Below are 20,356 nucleotides of genomic sequence, written 5' to 3'. Positions count from 1 at the left end.
GGAAGCACACTTACAAGCAGCCGCTCCAAGATCACAAGCCCAAAAACGGCGCCACTTTGAAGCCAACTAGCAACATCTCAGCCAAACAAACTTAAAAAATAAAACACTAACCAAAATATAGTCGTTGCATAAGTATTCAGCCTAAATTAAATCAGGAGTCAAATTTGGCTGAACAAATCACATAAGTTAGATAGACTAATAACGGTGGACATGATTTTTGAATAACTAAGTCCTCCTCTGTCCCCCATACAGACAACATCTGTAAGATTCCTCAGTCAAGTTTTGAATTTCAAGCGCACATTCAACTACAAACGACCAGGGAGCTTTTCGAAAGCCTCATAAAGAAGGGCGCTGATTGGTAGATTGGGTAACAATAACAAAATCAGACATTAAGTTATTCATTATGCTGTGGATTATACTGTATATTAAAACCACCCAGACACATCAGAGCCACGGCCGTCATTCTGAACTGAGCTGCAGGACAGGAATGAAACTGCTCAAGGGATGTTACCATCAGGACAACGGTGATTTTAAAACAAGTTACACAGTTAAATGTCTGAGATGGTAGAAAAGTGAGGATGGATCAACAACATTGAAGGGATTCCACAACGATTACCTAAATGACAGCGTGGAATGAAGAACAGAAATATACAGAATGAAAATGCCAAAAACATGCATCTTGTACACAAAGGCACTAAAGTAATACTGCAAAAAAAAAAACACAGCAAAGGAACACACTTTTTGGCCTAAATGCAAAGCCTTATGTTTGGGGCAAATCCAACACATCGGAGTAACTATCTCCTTATGTTCAAGCATGGTGGTGGCTGCATCATGGTATGGGTATGCTTGACATCAGCAAATACTGGGGAGTTTTTCCAGGATAAAAGGAAACAGAATGGAGCTAAGCACAGGCGAAATCCTAGAGGAAAACCTGCTTTAGTCTTCTTTACAACCTACAAACACAAGGCCAAATCTACACGAGTGGCCTACCAAGAAGACAGTGGATTTCCCTGAGTAGCCAAATTACAGGTTTGACTTAAATCTGCTTGGAAATCTATGGCAAGACTTGAAAATGGTTGTCTAGCCATGGTCCCAGAACATCTTAACAGAGCTTGAGGAATTTTTAAAAGAATAAATGGGCAAATATTGCACAATCCAGGTGTGCAAAGCTCTTATAGACTTACCCCAAAAAGAATCACAGCTGTAACCGACGCCAAAGGTGTTTCTAACATGTGTTGACTCAGGGAGCTGTATACTTATGCAAACACTATACTTTAGTTATTTCATTTCTATTAATATTTAAAATACTTTTTCTTGCACTGTGACATTAGACTATTTTGAATCGATTGTTAATTAAAAAAAAAAAAAAGACAATTCAATTTTGATCCCACTTTATAACACAATAAAATGTGAAGAAACCTAAAGGGTCTGAATACTTTTGCAAGGCATCGTAGATGAATGAGTGTAATTTCTGCGTGCGTATATGATTCATTTCTTTGCTACTGTGGATACAGTGTTTTATAAGCTCATTTGGGCTGGGCATCTTGAAGATGCAAGACACTATAATAATGAAACAAATTAAAAAGCATAGAAAGGGACTATGGAGGGGGGGGGCAGCCAGCACAGGCCAACGCTCACAAACAGCCATGCCCAGGTTGAGCTCACATTGGTGGGGTAAAGACGACCAGGCGCACTGGGGGCCCCCACCTGGCTGCTGCTGCCGTGGCCCATGGGGCCTAGGAAGGGCCCCAGATAAGAAGGGCCGGAGGAGAAGAGAGGGTTGGTTTTGGTGGTGAGGAAGTGGGGGCCAGAAGGGCTGTAGTTGAAGTGCTGCAGCTGGGTTAGCGTGTGGTGGCGAGCGGCGGCCATCTTTGCCTGATGCCTCCGGAGCTGAATGAGCAGGAGGGTGAGCTCCTCAGGCTGCGTGTGTAACAGTAGTGTGTCCCTCGGGGGACAGAGGGAGGAAATGGGGGAATTAACTCAACACCCCAACACAGACAGAGCGCTCAACGGTTAGCAAAGATACTCAGAGCTGTATAGAATCTATATAGTTAGGTTGAACTGTCGGTCATGTTAGCACCAAATGTTCAATGCCATTTACATTCAAACAAAGAAATCTTACTGGAACGCTAGGGAAAGTGGAGACATCACAAAAGTCTAACTGTAAATAGTAGTGGAGACACCAGTTTTGGAGGCAGTGTTACGCTTGCTAGCAAAGAAAGCTGTACAGTAGCTAACTAGCTAAAATGTTTCGCCCCACAGCCAGGTTATTTAATTATTTAACTAGCTAAAGTTATTTAGAGCTAGTTAGCTAGTAAAAGGGTACAGGAGTGGTGGCTAAAGTAACACTTGTGTCAATAACATGACAAAAAAACATGTGCTTCCAGTTGTTTTGACATTTTACAGATTAGGACGCAATCCAATTTCCAAGTGTTTTCTTGTCTTGGAACTTTTGATACCAACACGGCAGCCATTCAAATATCTGTATCTACACTGAACAAAAAAATAACGCAACATGTAAAGTGTTGGTTCCATGTTTCAAGAGCTGAAATAAAAGATCCTAGAAATGTTCCATATGCAAAAAAGCTTATTTCTCTCAAATGTTGTGCAAAAATGTGTTTACATCCCTGTTAGTGAGCATTTCTCATTTGCCAAGATAATCCATCCACCTGACAGGTGTGGCATATCAAAAAGCTGATTCAACAGCATGCTCATTACACAGGTGCACCTTGGGCTGGGGACAAAAAAAGGGCCATTAAAATGTGCCGTTTTGTCACACAACACAATGCCACAGATGTCTCAAGTTTTGAGGGAGCGTGCAATTGGCATGCTGACTGCCAGAATGTCCACCAGAACTTTTCCCCAGAAAATTGAATTGTGAATTTCTCTAGCATAAGCCGCCTCCAACGTAGTTTTAGTAAATTTGGCATTACGTCCTCACAACCGTAAACCATGTGTAACCACGCAAGCCCAGGAACTTCTTTACCTGCGGGATCGTTTGAGACCAGCCACCCGGGCAGCTGATGACACTATGGGTTTGCACAACTAAAGAATGTCTGCACAAACTGTCAGAAACAGTCTCAGGTAAGCTCATCTGCGTGCTCGTCGTCCTCAGCAGGGGCTTGACCTGACTGCAGTTCAGCATCCTAACCGACTTCAGATGGCCACTGGAACGCTGGAGAAGTGTGCTCTTCACGGATGGATCCCAGTTTCAACTGCACTGGGCAGAAGGCGTCGTGTTGGCGAGCACTTTGCTGATGTCAAAGTTGTGAACAGAGTGCCCCATCGTGGCAGTGGGATTATGTTATGGGCAGGCAAAAGCTATAGACAACGAACACAATTGCATTTTATTGATGGCAATTTAAAAGCAGAGATACTGTGACGAGAACCTGGAGGCCCATTGTCGTGCCATTCATCCATCGCCATCACCTCATGTTTCAGCATGATAATGCACAGCCCCATGTCGCAAGACACTGTACATAATTATTGGAAGATGAAAATGTCCCAGTTCTTCCATGGCCTGCATACTCACCAGACATGGCCACCCATTGAGCTTGTTTGGGGTGCTCTGGATCGAAGTGTACAACAGCGTGTTCCAGTTCCCAACAATATCCAGTAACTTCGCACAGCCATTGAAGAGGAGTGGGACAATATTCCACAGGCCCCAATCAGCCTGATCAACTCTAAGCGAAGGAGATGTGTCGTGCAACATGACGCAAATGGAGGTCACACCAGATACTAACTGGATTTCTGATCCACGCCCCTATCTATTTTTTTTAAGGTACTGACTTTTAACCAATTTTGTTACGTTACAGCCTTATTCTAAAATATATTAAATTAATGTTTTTCCTCAAAATCTATACACAATACCACATAATGACAAAGCAATTTTTTTTTTGCTATTTTATAAAACATTTTTAAACAGAAATACCTTATTTACATACGTATTCAGATCCTTTGCTATGAGACTCAAAATTCAGCTCAGGTGCATCCTGTTTCCATTGATCATCCTTGAGATGTTTCTACAACTTGATTGGAGTCCACCTGTGGTAAATTCAATTGATTGGACATGATTTGGAAAGACACACCTGTCTATATAAGGTCCCACAGTTGACAGAGCATGTCAGAGCAAAAACCAAGACATGAGGTCGAAGGAATTGTCTGTAGAGCCTAGAGACAGGATTGTGTCTAGGCACAGATCTGGGGAAGGGCACCAAAAAATGTCTGCAGCATTGAAGGTCCCCAAGAACACAGTGGCCTCCATCATTCTTAAATGGAAGAAGTTTGGAACCACCAAGACTACAGTGAAGCATGGTGGTGGCAGCTTCATGCTGTGGCAATGTTTTTCAGCAACAGATTCTGGGAGACTAGTCAGGATCGAGGGAAAGATGAGCAGAGCAAGGTACAGAGAGATCCTTGATGAAAACTTGCTCCAGAGCGCTTAGGACCTCAGACTGGGGCAAAGGTTCACCTTCCAACAGAACAACGACCCAAAGCACACAGCCAAGACAATGCAGCAGTGACTTTGGGACAAGTCTCAATCTCCTCGAGTGGCCCAGCCAGAGCACGGACTTGAACATGATCAAACATCTCTGGAGAGACCTGAAAATATCTGTGCAACGATGCTCCCCATCCAACCTGACAGAGCTTGAGAGGATCTGCAGTGAAGAATGTGAGAAACTCCCCAAATACAGGTGTGCCAAGCTTGTAGCGTCATACCCAAGAAGACTCAAGGCTGTAATCACTGCCAAAGGCGTTTCAACAAAGTACGGAGTAAAGGGTCTGAATACTTATGTAAATGTGATATTTCAGTTTTTTATTTTGAATACAGAAATTTCTCTTAGTTATTATGGGTTATGGTTTGTAGATTGATGAGCGAAAAAACAAACAATTTAATACATATTAGAATAAGGCTGTAACGTAACTAAATGTGGAGAAAGTCAAGGGGTCTGAATACTTTCCAAATGCACTGTATCTGTAGTCCCAGTCATGTGAAATCCATAGATTAGGGCCTAATGAATTCATTTCAAATGGACTGATTTCCTTATATGAACTGTATCTCAGTAAAATCGTTGAAATTGTTACATGTTGTGTTTATATTTTTGTTCAGTGTATATCGGAAACCTGAAATGTGTATGGAGCAGAATGTTGCTGATTCTCATCCCATCCTTGTAAAGAAGTACTGTAAATTAAGCTAATTGGAAAGTGTCCAGGTTATTCAAGAAACACTGGATCTTTGACTTTATGTCGGCATCTAATACAACATGCTTGGGTTGTGACTGGGTGCGTGACTCCATACCGTTTTCCCGTGAAGGCTGGGCGCGCTGACCGTGTGTGTGATGTAGTTGGAGGGAGGCATGGACCGTCTCTCGATGGTGGCAGCCTGGCAAACACAACCCACACACACTGCAGTTAACAGTCTTAATCTGCCATCATTACCTCCGCAAAAATACTGTCAGAATTTTTTTATAAACCTGCTATGAAACATTCAAAAGTTTAATTCCCCTTCGTCTTACCTTGAGTAGTTGAGACTTGGCTCTTCGTGGGGACCCAGCCACCGGCATGTCCAGTGCATCTCTCCCCCCCTGGGGCATTACCACCACCCGGTTAGCGGGTGTGTGGGGCCTCCGTGGCGGGGAAAGGGCCCTGGAGCTCTGGGGGCCCGGTGGGAGGATATCGGAGGGGTCTGGGGGCACCGACACACAGCGGGGAACCTCAGAACTGGGTCGCGGGGCCGAGGGGGGCACCGTGGAGGGGGGCCTGGGCCCGAAGGGGTAGTCCGGGGCAGGTGTGTAGAGGGGGGCAGTGGGACTGCCGTGGCGGAACTGGTGGCGCTGCTGCCACTCGTAGAGCTGCCACACGGTGCCAGGCCCACCGATGCCACCCCCGTCCCTGGCGCCGGTACCCTGGGGGTCTGAGGGTCCGAGTCGGAAGTGGCTGAGGCGGTCCTGTGCGTATTTGTACTCCCCTTGGCGCGCGGCGGTCGGGGGGCTGTGACGGGGGAGGGTGCCCCCTCTTGAGGGGGGGCTATGGGAGAGAGAACAGGGAAGAGGCCGGAGGTCAGACAAAAGCAAGGCTGTGAACTTTGTATCATTGTGTTGCTGATATACATTTGACTGGCTTAGCAGGGTCGGAGTATTGTACTGAACGTAAACCTTAATGTTTTGAGCGACTCTATGCGTACATTATTCCAAGAACCCCACTAGAGGGAGATGTTGGCTATGACCCCCATGATGTACTTGCAGTATATCAACCATACCTAAACACTGAAACCGCTTACCTAGTAGAATGTGTGTGTGATAAAGTATGTGTTTGAATATGCATCACAATAAACATATGCGAGTGTGAATGCTCATGCTGTGCACGTGTAAAGTTTTATTAGTAATAGAGCATGTACGGGATACATATGGTACTCATTGTCTAACGAAATGCTTATAAGAGTAGGCCAATGTGTTTGAACTCAAGATATGAGTGTCTATGTGTTTGTAATTAAATGCCATTTGAATGCACAGTGATAAACACCTAGACGACTGGTGGTGTGACCTGTGAACCGTGACCTTTACCCTTTGTGCTCGGCCTTCTGCACCTTGACCCAGTGCTCCACCTGCTCCAGGGCGCTCCTCCTCTGCACCTGCCTTTGAGTGTCAACCACCTGGGGCGTCAGCGTGGCCCTCTGGTACGTCCCCGTCCCCATCCCGTTGGGTTCCGGAGTGGGTGTCCCGTTCCTCAGACAGGCCCCGGGGGGCAGGGTGAAGGCGCCGCGCGACGGGGCGCGCGATGGCGCCCTGGAGGGGGGCGCGGATGTGGGTGCAGAGGCGGAGTCAGGAGTTAGGGAGGGAAGGGGAGGGAGACTGTTAGGAGGGACGGCGTCCATTTCAATTTCCACGCTTCCGCCGCCGAGGGAAGGAATCTTGGAAGTGATGGGATTGAGTGTGTCGTTCCGGAAGCTACGGCGCTCCTCGGTTTCTCGGATATCGGCAGGTTCGAGGACCACTCCATCGCTATGGAGATGGGGGTCAGCTCGGGGTTCGCGTGAGGTCTTTGTGTAGTTGTTGACGTGGTTGGTTTGGGGGACCCCCTTGCGTTCCGACGTGTTGGGCATTTCCGATTTCTCCGATGTTTCCGATGGCCTAGGAGAGGAACAGAACGGGAGATGGTTTGACTCTCTATCTCAACACATAGGAACAACATAATTATTGACATTTGCTATTGTATCAGGACAGTAACTAGGGTTGCAAAATTCCCAGTAACTTACTTTCCCACTTATTTTGTTTCCACATTTTTCATACCTCTAACCTCTCACAGGAGTTAATGTTAGATGTTACTTTTTGTAATTTACTAGAGAATCATTATTTCATCCCTTCATATCGCCAATTGCAACCAAGTGAGGTGTTAACATTAGCATAGCCTAACGTGAATGAAGGGCCCGTCAAAATAGGATATAGGAACATAGCTAGGGAAAGGGGAAGTCGGGGCTAATTCCATCTAAATGAAGAGAGAACTGGGCTACTTAGCGTTAGCAATTAGCGTAGCCTAGCCTCCCAGGTCTCTCAGGCTGACAGCCACTAAAAATAGCTCAGGGTGTCTAATGTACTGGTGGGAATGAGCAGTCATACTTGCGACGATGGACACAATCATTTCCCTCCGATGATATGAGCTTCTCATTCATCAAATACAGCTCTCCAGGACCGTTTAGTCATAAGAGCCACAGTGAATTGGTTGGCTATAACACACATCCCGCACACACACACACACACACACACACACACACACACACACCCATCCACCCACACACACACCCATCCACCCACACCCACACACATCCACACACACACGTACGTACAGTATGCAGCATACAGTGGGGTCATGAAGCGGCATGGCTCAATCTGATGGGTCCATACTTCTAAACATTAAAATGAAAATCATTGACATAGTACGCTACATGTTAGCTTTTCCCATCCCGAAAACCTGGCACACTTAGCCTTATGACAACAAGACCAGCTGGACATGATTATTTCCTGGGACAAACACTTGCATCTGCCAAATCCAAATGTTGATGCAGTTGGATGTGACTGAACACCTCGCCATGAAAGCGTCCTTAACAGAAGTGAAAAACTTTGAAATGTTGAAGTACATTTGCTGCGATAGTCTGTTTCGAAGGGAAATCAAAACCATTGCAAACGAAGATGGGAAATCAAAACCATTGCAAACGAAGGTGAGAAATCTCTTTAATGAGGAGCTTCATGGAGTGTCTCTTGCAGACCAACACAAAGGCTACAGGGCTGTAATGTTCCCGGAGCGACGCTCCGCCACCTCTCAAAACGGTGCCTGTTCAGGGAAGGTTCCATCAAAGCTGAATCAAATGTCTCACAAGATCGCTTAATGATTATTTAGTATTCGACATGGGCCTAGCACACCGAATAGAACAGCATAATGTTACTGTTATTTGAATTGTGCATTCAGATGGCAGTAACAAACACTTCATTTGTTTTGTAGGCTAAACGTACATGTACGTTTTATATCCATTATATAAAGTCGAGCATCGAGGACCAGCAGTGAACCTTTTTTCTCTCCTTAATTAACAGAAACGCTTGACGTGAGTGAGGGGGGTCGCACGTGATACAATGCTACATGTTAGCTGTTCCCATGAGATAACCTGGCACACTATGCTAACAGCACCAGCTGGCAGAGATTATTTCCACTAACAACTTCTGCATCGGCCTATCAAAGATCTTAGACTTTAAATCCACCAACCAATGGCACTTCATAAAATAGGTCAACTTGGCCCTTGAGGGACATTTGAAACCTCCAAATTGAAGGTTCACTTTTGTTCGGCTTGGTCTGTCACACGTGTAGTGTGCCAATATTGCATGACACATTTTATTACGAGGCTACTACCCAAAATACACGTTTTCACATATACAGTATATATGCAAAAGTATGTGGACACCCCTTCAAATTAGTGGATTCGGCAATTTCAGGATGTCACCTTTCCAAAAAATCAGTTAGTCAAATTTCTGCCCTGCTAGAGCTGCCCCAGTCAACTGTAAGTGGTGTTATTGTGAAGTGGAAACGTATAGGAGCATCAGAACGAAGTGGTAGGCCGCACAAGCTCACAGAATGGGACCGCCGAGTGCTTAAGCACATAAAAATCATCTGTCCTCAGTTGCAACACTCACTACCGAGTTTCAAATTGCGTCTGGAAGCAATGTCAGCACAATAACTGTTTGTCGGGAGTGACTGTCTGTCCGTTCGTGTTTGTCCTTGTCCATCTGCCCGTATCCATCCGCCTGTCCGTCTGTGTCTGTCTCTGCCTGTCGGACGGACGGCCCGTCTGTGTCTGTCTCTGCCTGTCGGACGGACGGCCCGTCTGTGTCTGTCTCTGCCTGTCGGACGAACGGACGGACAGCCCGTCTGTGTCCGTCTATACCTGTCGGACGGACGGACAGCCCGTCTGTGTCCGTCTATGCCTGTCGGACGGACGGACAGCCCGTCTGTGTCCGTCTATGCCTGTCGGACGGACGGACAGCCCGTCTGTGTCCGTCTATGCCTGTCGGACGGACGGACAGCCCGTCTGTGTCTGTCTCTGCCTGTTGGACGGACGGACGGCCCGTCTGTGTCTGTCTCTGCCTGTCGGACGGAAAGGCCGCCTGTGTCTGTCTCTGCCTGTCGGACGGACGGACAGCCCGTCTGTGTCTGTCTCTGCCTGTCGGACGGACGGCCCGTCTGTGTCTGTCTCTGCCTGTCGGACGGACGGCCCGTCTGTGTCTGTCTCTGCCTGTCGGACGGACGGCCCGTCTGTGTCTGTCTCTGCCTGTCGGACGGACGGACAGCCCGTCTGTCTGTCTCTGCCTGTCGGACGGATGGACAGCCCGTCTGTGTCTGTCTCTGCCTGTCGGACGGACGGAAAGGCCGTCTGTGTCGGTCTCTGCTTGTCGGACGGACGGACAGCCCGTCTGTGTCTGTCTCTGCCTGTCGGACGGACGGACAGCCCATCTGTGTCCGTCTCTGCTTGTCGGACGGACGGACAGCCCGTCTGTGTCTGTCTCTGCCTGTCGGACGGACGGACAGCCCATCTGTGTCCGTCTCTGGCTGTCGGACGGACAGCCCTTCTGTGTCTGTCTGTCGGACGGACGGACGGCCCGTCTGTGTCTGTCTCTGCCTGTCGGACGGAGGGACGGCCCGTCTGTGTCTGTCTCTGCCTGTCGGACGGACGGCCCGTCTGTGTCGGTCTCTGCCTGTCGGACGGACAGCCCTTCTGTGTCTGTCTGTCGGACGGACGGACAGCCCGTCTGTGTCTGTCTCTGCCTGTCGGACGGAGGGACGGCCCGTCTGTGTCTGTCTCTGCCTGTCGGACGGACGGCCCGTCTGTGTCGGTCTCTGCCTGTCGGACGGACGGCCCGTCTGTGTCGGTCTCTGCCTGTCGGACGGACGGACGGACAGCCCGTCTGTGTCCGTCTCTGCCTGTCGGACGGCCCGTCTGTCTGTCTCTGCCTGTCGGACGGACGGCCCGTCTGTGTCTGTCTCTGCCTGTCGGACGGACGGCCCGTCTGTGTCTGTCTCTGCCTGTCGGACGGACGGACAGCCCGTCTGTGTCTGTCTCTGCCTGTCGGACGGACGGACAGCCCGTCTGTGTCTGTGTCCGCCTGTCGGACGGATGGACAGCCCGTCTGCGTCTGTCTGCCTGTCGGACGGATGGACAGCCCGTCTGTGCCTGTCTCTGCCTGTCGGACGGACGGATGGACAGCCCGTCTGCGTCTGTCTCTGCCTGTCGGACGGACGGATGGACAGCCCGTCCGTATTGTCCGCCCGTGTCTTTGTCTGTGATTGTCCGTCCATCCCCGTCCGTCTGTCCATGTCCATCTCTTTGTCTGTCTGTCTGTGTGTCTCTCCTCTCACCCCCTCTTCTCTTCCACATATCCCCATCTTTCTCCCATCAGCCCCCCCATCTATTATTCTCTCTAGTCTGTCCATCGCTTTTCCCACCATCACTCTCTTCTTCCATCTCTCTATGTTATTCACTTTCTCGCCATCCTTCTCACAGCATAGTTAGACATCTGTCATAAAGTCTGTGAAACTGTACTATTGTGCATGTGCGTGCGTGCGTCTGCACCAATGCAATCTGAGAGTAGGCTGAGTGGCATCATGGAGCAAGGCTGGCACAGACACAGCATCACAATGCACTCTCTGCTGCAAGGTCACACAGGCATGCACAAGCACTCACGCACACACACAAACCCAAATAGCCCTAGAGATTGCAGCTCTGTTTCTCAGCGCTGCCTATCAATGAGACTGACAGAATGGCAAACACAAGGAAACTCATCTCTCTCCCCAGACAGATATATTCAGACACACACACACTTAAGAATTGCCACAGCTAAGTTACATGTACCATTCACAATACAACCTCGGTCAGATGGGTAATTGCCCAATAAAATATAACCAACTGAACAGTCCCAAAAGTGCAAACTCAACCCACCCCTTCAATTTGTTAAAGCTAAATCAAACAAACCGACAATATTTCATATGTACATGACCCAGGTCTGGAGTGACAGGCTGACAGACAGGGGGGTTCGGTCCAAGGCAGCGTACGTCTGGGCTCCATGGTGAACTTTCCCCTTACGTACAGTAGCACGGCCCATCTGAGAATACACCTCTTCGCCATCCTTTGGCTGTGTTTGAGAAGTGGATCATCTATTTGTCAACTAATTGCAACTTCATTGACTTTCGTTCAAAATAGAAAACAGACAATATCCATACGATTGCCCGTGCAATCCACCCTTTTCTCCTGGACTTTACTATTGGGGGGGGGGGGGGGGAGTGTGAAACGATGTCTCGAAAGGATGGGGGCATTGTCGGAAAGGTCGAGGTTTCGACCCAGGCGTTTCATCAGCGTTGACATATGGACAGGGTATGGAATGCACTGACACGGCAACTAAATGACGAGAGAAGAGAAAAACGGTCTACGCACAGTAAGCGTTTCACTCCGTGGGGACGGAAACCTGTTGAGGTTTGATTAGATGATCATGTGAATAACGGTCGGACTCTCAGAAAAGAAAGCAGATATTCTGGGTCAATCGCTTAACTTTTTGATCTTTCCCCTTACTGTCAAATAAATATGCATTGGTTAATTCTAATGAGACGATGTTCACAACATGTGTGGACATTTTTGGTACAAAACATTTCTGCCTTGTTTAATATTCTAGATAACATGTTGGGTACAAATTCTCTTTGGGGTGGTAACTTAGAAAGAGCTGGTTGGATAAAGAGTCATTTCATGCTAATTATATGAATTTGTGCCTGTATGTAAATGCAAATTGGTTGTTATTTACAAACGTTATATTTCTAGCAATATAATAGCAAAACATTTGAAAAGGGCCATATGCGGTTTAAAAAAGTTGCCATGAATCACTTAACGAAGAAATAATGGCATATTTCACATTATATTGAACACCTGAAGTCCCACCAAAATGTCTGGATCCCATTCATTCCCTGTCTCTCATTGTTCATTCGCTATAATACAGTCAATATAAATCCATTATTTGATGGATAAATAAAATAAAATCATCTATAGGAGTTGAGTATCTTACACCAGTACGCAGCCGTTAAGATTTATCAGAAATAGATTTTGGACACTTTATCAATTTTGACGACCGTTGCGCCCCCGGATCCGAACCTTAACCATTGGCGGCGGTAATGCAAAACTGACCCAGGATCAGTGTCTAGGGCAAACTTCCGCACTACACCTACCTCTTGAGGCTGTCGGTTTGGTTCTGCATCAGCGCCGCCTGGTTCATGGCCTTCACCCAGCCGTTCACGTCCTCCTGCGTGTCGGCGCTGAAGAAGTACGTCCGCATGCCGCCGTGCTCCGCCTGCGAGTCAATCACAGTGCTCCGGTTGTAAATGTACGAGCGCATGCCCGTGTGGTTGGCCTATGGGAGAGGAGAGAGGGAGGGTCAGACTGAAGAAGAATGATGGACGGGGGTGTCTGGCCAATGGGATAGATAGCAAGGTTGGGGTCAACCGAGTTTTGAATTCAGTTATTTCAGGTGAATTTATATGTAATTCAAGAACAAAAAAGGGTATACTATGAACTGAATTGAGAACTGAATTGACTCCAACCATGAACGAGATGGATAGAGAAGTGTTGAACAATTAAGAGAAATAGGGACATCAACCAATGTCTTCCCATGGAGACAAACAAATTCAAGTCAGCCAATAGAGAGAAAAAAATAGAGAGTCAAATCAGCATTAGCCTAGAGAGATACTAGCCAATAGAGACAAATCAGCATTAGCCTAGAGAGATACTAGCCAATAGAGACAAAAGCCAGCCAGCCAGCCAATAGAATAACAAAGAAAAGCGACAGAGTACTCTAGCCAATGGAGAAGGAGAGAGAGACATCCATACCGACCAATAGACACAGTAGCATGAGTGACATAACAAGAATGAAAAAGGTCCAATCCAACCCACGACAGAGGGCAGTGTAAGCCAATCAACAAGCAAGCAAGCATAGAAGGAGCCATTGTGATAGAACTTCAACCATGACATTGCTATTTTCAACATGCTCGCGAATTGTTTGTACTGGGCCTATTCTATACTTGTTTATTCATACTTGTCTTATGCTGGTCTCTATGGGGCGTTCTGATTCCCCACACTTTTCCCCAAAGTGTGCACTTGCACACTTCCCATCATCGATTTAACAATGGTGGAAACCCCCCCCCCCCCCTTACAATAGTCAACAAATACACCATTCCAATGCTTTTCAAATCCACCCCCGGGGAGTACGCAAGTGCACACTTTGGGAGAAGGATGGAGAATCAGTACGCAGGCCAAATCTCTATGGCCAAGTTAAGATTCTCCCAGCCTTCACCCCAGAAGTGTTCACTCGTTCACTCCCTCTCATACATTTACAAGCATTGGTTTGACGTAAGCATGGTTGGAGGGAGTTTCCACCATTTTCCTTCCACCAGCCCATTCCTTTGGGGGGGGGGGGTCATTACTGGATTGTAGTCTATGAAGAAGCAACACCAATATTTCAAGAGGCTGTTTTCGTTAGGTAGGAGACGGCTATCACTGGCACCGCAAAAAAGCAATTATTGAGGCAATCACTCATGCCATCATGTAACAAATTAGAGCCAATCTATATGGGGTGTATTCACTAGCAAACCAAGCTGAAGCAAACCGGCTGAAATGGAGAGGGACCTACCTGAATTTGTCCAATAAAAAACGCTTGTTTCCCTTTCTCCCGTAGCAAAACGTTTTGCTACAATGTGTGCTAATGAATACACCCATGCCTTTTTGTCTTATCAGAGTCCAGATCCAACTAAAACCCAATAATGCCAAATGGCATTAGTCCACTACTTCTGACCAGGGCCTTGGTCAAATGTAGTCAACAGGGTGCCATTCAGGACTCATGGGTTTTAGTTGGATCTAGACAAAGCAAGGTAACAGATTGCCAAGCGGGTGTGAAATGGGTGTGATTTCTTCATTTGAGTGTTGGCATCTTTTTTTTAGATTTTGCCTGACTCGACGTTTGATACAAACATGGCTTTTCAAGTTGAGGCATGGGTGTTGTTCGTGGCGTGAAAACCCCTGCAACACCACACACACACACACACACACGGGGCTGCTGAGGGGAGGACGGGTTCATAATAATAGCTGGAATGGAATACCACCAAACACATGGAAACCACATGTTTGATGTGTTGGATACCATTCCATTGATTCCGCTCCAGCCATTACTACGAGTCCGTCCTCACCAATGAAGGAGCCGCCGGCCGCCTGTGATGTACACACATAAACAAACACACAGACAGACCGTGCTCCTGCAGGATGACCGGGGTGTAACGGTAAGCCTCTTGGCCCCAGGCAGTGGTTGGAGAAGGTCGGGCCAGAAGGCTGCCTCTACCCCCTGGGGAGGTCTTTAAATCTCCTCCCTGGCTGGTCTAAGGTTCGGCCTGTAGTGTACACTGTGGAACAGGGTGATGTTGCCCCGAAACCTAGGATCAGCTTCCCCTAACCTTTAACCTTTAACCATAGGTGGGGAAACTGACCTGAGATCAGCATCTACAGACAGCTTCACCTTATTCCGTACACTACAGTGTAGCAACAGAAGGCCCGACGTAGCTACTGGCAAGGCCACGCGTAAGGGGGGGGGGGGGGGGGGGGGGGGGCTCAGACTGCTGCTGTGTTAATCAGCTGTCTAATCTCCCCTCACTCACTCTCCAGCCTCTTCAGCGGTCTGGACAAGCTGCTCTCTAATATAGTTCTATATCATGGTCGGGTGTACGTGCACCCACCCATCTATCCCAACAGCTACCCTGTCGCTGTAATTATCCAATACCTGCCCTGCCTTTTCAGACCAATGAAAGAATGTGCAGACAGTGCCTGGTCTCTTATAACATTCCTTACCACAGCCTCATAGCATTCCCGCTACAGGGAAGAGGCTGCGTGGGACATTCAAGTGCACTGTGTGACCACCACACCTCCACAGAGAATGCACACTGCTCACCCTGGGCAAGTCTCCCTTCCCCCTCAGCTCTCCTCCTCAAAAATAGCCAGCCTGTACTCCCAGACAGGAAGGCTAACAATAGCAGCAGTCCTCTTATTCCTCTCCCCAGCCCCTCTCAGACACGCAGGCCTTTTTTGTGTGTGTCCCGTCTATTCAAAGCCTTCTTATTGTGCTTTCCAGATAAGCCTGGGGGGGGGGGGGGGGGGGCTTATCTGGAAAGGGGGCTTATCCATTCCCTACACAGTGCACTACTTTTTTCACCAGAGCCCTATCAAAAGTAGTGTACTATGTAGGGAATAGGGTGCCATTTGGGACGTAGCCCTGGCCTCCAAGCTGCGATAACACGGACCCCCGAACTCTCACGTGGAAATACTTTTACAGCAATAAACGCTCAGAATGAAGGCACGGCTCGCACGGTACGTTCTGGAATCCGCAATCTCGAAAAACCTTTCTGCTTTGGGGAAACCATTGGCATAATGGAAATGGATATAGGAACTATATTCTGTATACCGAGTGTTGCTTAACGACTGTTGAAGGTTATGAGCCTGGTGCCAATTCTGTTTGTGCCGTCTTGACAACTCCTACTGCTCGACTATCCCCACAGGGTTAAATAAAAAAAAGATTAAAAAAAATAGGAGTCGGCAAGACGGCACAAACAGAATTGGCACCAGGCTAATAACCTCGAACAGCCGTTAAGAAAGTTATTATACGGAATATTCACATCCTCGAGCAAGACGGCACAGACACTTGTTAAGCACCTTGAAATGCATCCCCTGTGAGAAATGTGCTCTATAAAGAAACGTTTCATTTGAAACCGATCTGGGACCAGGCTAGAAGGTTCTAAGTGCATTCCAAAATAGACTGCATAAGAGGTGAAAAAAATTAATGTTTATTCCACTTAAATAAAATAAAATCGATCTACCTCCACGAGTGGCATGCTGGATATCAGACAAAGCAGAGTTCAGCCAACACACAGAACCAGAGACACGAGTGAATGAGATCATACAAGACAGATAAAATGGAGGGAAACCACAACCACGTCCAAAAAGGCACACACCACTCTCAAAACATGCTCCAAACCATGACAAATATACACGGCGCTGTATATATTTAGCCTTTCTCCAACCACACACTGAAGGTAAATGACATGGCAAAAGCAGTAACTCAGGTAAAGTTCAATAGGTTATGAGGGCGGTACCTATTTATGAGAGGACGGTGCACTTGGGTTTCAATTGGACGACCTCGCACACTCGCAGGGTCCCAGCGAGGCAGCCCACCAATAGGAACAAGAGAGGGAACAGAGTTCAGCGAATAGGGGAGAGGGAACAGAGTTCAGCGAATAGGGGAGAGGGGTACCAGCCTTCTATCTAGATTGGTTGGCTCTACTGTGGAGGGGCGGGGTGGGAAAGTAAGGTTTTTAACCATGGGGAAACATTTTTTGGGGGGTTGAAGTAGTCAGACAAACACAAGTAGTACTAACTCACTGTGGTGGTCAATGGTTGCAGCACAAACAAACTAACCAGATGACATAAAACACACACACACACACACACACACACACACACACACACACACACACACGCCACTCTAGAGAGACACTGGAGAGTGGTCCTGACAGGATTGGGTTACAGGTATCGACGGGGGACGACGACGACAGTCCTCCTAACATTCTCCCAACTCTTCCATGGCAGTAACAGAATCTCGGGTTCAGGGAGGCAGGAAACACAAGCTAGCCATTCTCTATTGACCCCTGCCTCTCCCTCCGACCTCACACGCACACGCACACTCACAGCAGTGGGACAGATTGCACAAGAGTGCAGCGGCTCAAATATAACCCGTCTCTCTGATAAGGGCTTAAGAGTAGATTACCGAGCCATTCCACAGTCGAGCCTAAAATCGCCAGGCCAAATCTCCACTCTGCATTCAATTACATTTGGCTTGCAGTGTAACTGCAAACTGAGTCCCTTTACGAGCCTTTCTCACTGCATCAGTAGAGTGAAAAGTTAACAACAGAAAACACCACCAGATGAGGCAGAAACTACAATACGACAACTGGACAGCAGTGTTTGCCAAATTCCAATAACTTTCCCCAAAATTTCCTAGGTTTTCCCGGAAAATTATTCCTGATTTCCTGCTTATCCCCCCTACTGATTACGGGCCAACTGGGACTACTGGGAAACCCTAGGAATTTCTTTGGGGGAAAGTTACCAGAACTTTGCAACCTTGCTGGGTAACACCAAGACTGTTTCGTTTCAGCCCAACACAAGTACACCGTGTTCAACTAAGGAAAGGGGTTCAGTGATTAGGAATAGAAGAGAGTAGAATCAGGTGTTCTTGTATTGGGCTAGAAACCATACGCAACCGTAGAACCACTTGAGAAAACACTGCCTTTTTAGGGTCAGGGTGGTCTGGTTAGGGAGGAAACATTGAATTAACATTGAAATAACATTGAATACATGTCATCAGCCAGAGGGGCGGAGATTGGAGGCATTACAGGGATTTTTCTGCCATTGAAATCCAAACCGTGTAAAAAATAAACACTTTCAGTGTAAACTGAACGACTAAATGAAGATAAAGTATGTAGGAAAAAAATGACCTATACATTTTCTTAGAATATAATCTTTGAAAACTAACAATAACCAAAATAAAACCTAGACAAGGCAGGGAGAATAGATTTTGTTATTATGTTTGAGCGATAGAACACAGTATTAGCCATAGCAAAAGGCATAAAATCGCGGGAAATTTTCTTTAAAACTGCTAACTTTTCTCTCAGGTCCATGGAGAAATTTGTACAATTGCAGGAAATTGGAAATTGCAGGAAATTCTCCACACCGGCAAGACGGGGGCCACTGAAATGTTCACTAAAAGTCAGCCGTGCCGAAGGGGCCGACCCCTGCCACGCCCACCACCTAAATCCTTTTTTTGAACCAGGAAAAGAAACCCTACATTACTAGGAGACCGACTGGTTGTATCAGTCACTGACTGGTCTACATTATTACAACCAGCCAGGCCTACCGTCTGTCATACAGCCAATAGACTGAAACCTAAACCCCTATTGGCTCTGCATGACAACAGAGGCAAGGCTGTATATGTAGTGGTGAAAGGAAACATAACGGAACCACACTTGGCTTCCTGTGGGAATGAAACCACTAGCAGAGGACATTAGAGAAAGATGTGGGTAATCTAGAACCAACCACAGATATACAGCTAGCACTACAGTCTCTATCACTTGTATACAGAGCCTTCAGAAATAATTCATAACCCTTTTACTTTCTCCCGCATTTTGTTGTGTTACAGCCTGAATTTAAAATGGAATTCAATTGAGATGTTTTGTCACTGGCCTCCACACATTACCCCATAATGTCAAAGTGGAATTATGTTGTTATAAGTGTTTACAAATTAATAAAAAATGAAAATCTGAAATGTCTTGAGTCAATAAGTATTCAACCGCTTTGTTATGCTAAGCCTAAATAAGTTCAGGAGTAAAAATGTGCTTAACAAGTCACATAATAAGTTGCAATAATAGTGTTTAACATGATTTTTGAATGACTACCTCATCTCTGTACCCCACACATACAATTATCTGTAAGGTCCCTCAGTCGAGAAGTGAATTTCAAACACAGATCCAATCACAAAGACCAGGGAGATTTTCCAATGTCTCACAAAGAAGGGCACCTTATTGGTAGGTGGGTAAAAAAAAAAGCCGACATTGAATATCCCTTTTTTTCATGGTGAATTTATTAATTACACTTTGGATGGTGTATCCCAGTCACTACAAAGATACAGGCGTCCACCCTAACCGCTTAGGGAAACCGCTTAGGGACTTCACATGAGGCCAACTTTAAAACAGTTTAAGAATGTAATGTCTGTGATAGGATACAACTGAGGATTGATAAACAGCATTGTAGTTACTCCACAATACTAACCCTAGCGTAAACAAGACAAGAGTAAAAAGAAGCCTGTACAGAATAAAAATATTCTAAAACATGTATCCTGTTTGCAACAAGGCACTAAAGTAATACTGCAAAAAATGTGGCAAAGCAATTCACTTTTTGTCCTGAAGACAAAGTGTTTTGTATTGGATTTGGCCCAAACATTACATTACTGAGTACCACTCTCCATATTTTCAAGCATAGTGGTGGCTGCATCATGTTATGGGTATGCTTGTAATCTTTAAGGACTGGGGAGTTTTTCAGGATAAAAAGGAACCTGAATGGAACTAAGCACAGGCAAAATCCTAGAGGAAAACCTGGTTCAGTCTGCTTTCCACCAGACACTATGAGATGAATTCACCTTTCAGCAGGACAATAACCATAAACACAAAGTTACATCTACACCGAATTTGTTTTTCAAGAAGAATGTAGAAGAATGTAGTCTGGCAAAGATCAACAACCAGCTTCAAGAATTGTAAAACTATTAAACGGCAAATTCTGCACAATCCAGGTGTGGAAAGCTCTTAGAAACCTACCCAGAAAGGCTCACATCTGTAATCACTGCCAAAGATGATTCTAACATGGATTGATTCTTTTTTTTAATACAAATGTTAGAATTTTTCTTCCACTTTGACAGAATAGTTTGTGTAGATCATTGACAAATGTAAATTTATATTAACCCTATTTTCTTTCAGAAGGCACAGTAGCTCTATGGCATAGGCAGGGAGTCCTAAATGATATACTGTAGTACTATACCTATAACATGTCTGTAGAGAAAACCTACGGTTGGAGGCATTCTGGAGAAAATACCTTTATTATTATTATATTAATTTAGTAGACTAGCAAATTAGAAAGCTAAAAAGCGACCAACACAGAGAATCCAATTTGATCAACAACCTATACATTAGGCGG

At 46.4% G+C, this 20,356-nt stretch overlaps 1 protein-coding gene across 50 annotated transcripts in view; it reads right to left on the bottom strand.

Annotated features, from left to right (window-relative positions):
• The window catches only part of LOC110492194 (pleckstrin homology domain-containing family A member 7), a 155,431-nt gene that overhangs the window by 21,804 nt on the left and 113,271 nt on the right, over positions 1–20,356 (bottom strand). For 11 of the 50 annotated variants that reach the window (XM_021566298.3, XM_021566289.3, XM_090202891.1 and 8 more), the window contains 5 exons: positions 12,751–12,932; positions 6,564–7,130; positions 5,517–6,027; positions 5,300–5,383; positions 1,666–1,920 (listed from right to left, as the gene is read on the bottom strand). In XM_021566298.3, coding sequence (XP_021421973.2) covers positions 1,666–1,920; positions 5,300–5,383; positions 5,517–6,027; positions 6,564–7,130; positions 12,751–12,932 — 1,599 coding nt within the window. The remainder of the gene's footprint in view (positions 1–1,665; positions 1,921–5,299; positions 5,384–5,516; positions 6,028–6,563; positions 7,131–12,750; positions 12,933–20,356) is intronic. The other 39 variants (XM_021566377.3, XM_090203026.1, XM_021566393.3 and 36 more) reach the window with 5 other exon arrangements.

Source organism: Oncorhynchus mykiss, chromosome 2, assembly GCF_057628025.1.
Source record: "Oncorhynchus mykiss isolate SJ-2025 chromosome 2, ASM5762802v1, whole genome shotgun sequence".
NCBI lineage: Eukaryota > Metazoa > Chordata > Actinopteri > Salmoniformes > Salmonidae > Oncorhynchus > Oncorhynchus mykiss.
Note: the sequence above shows the minus strand (reverse complement) of the source record. Positions and strands in the feature narration are given on the sequence as shown.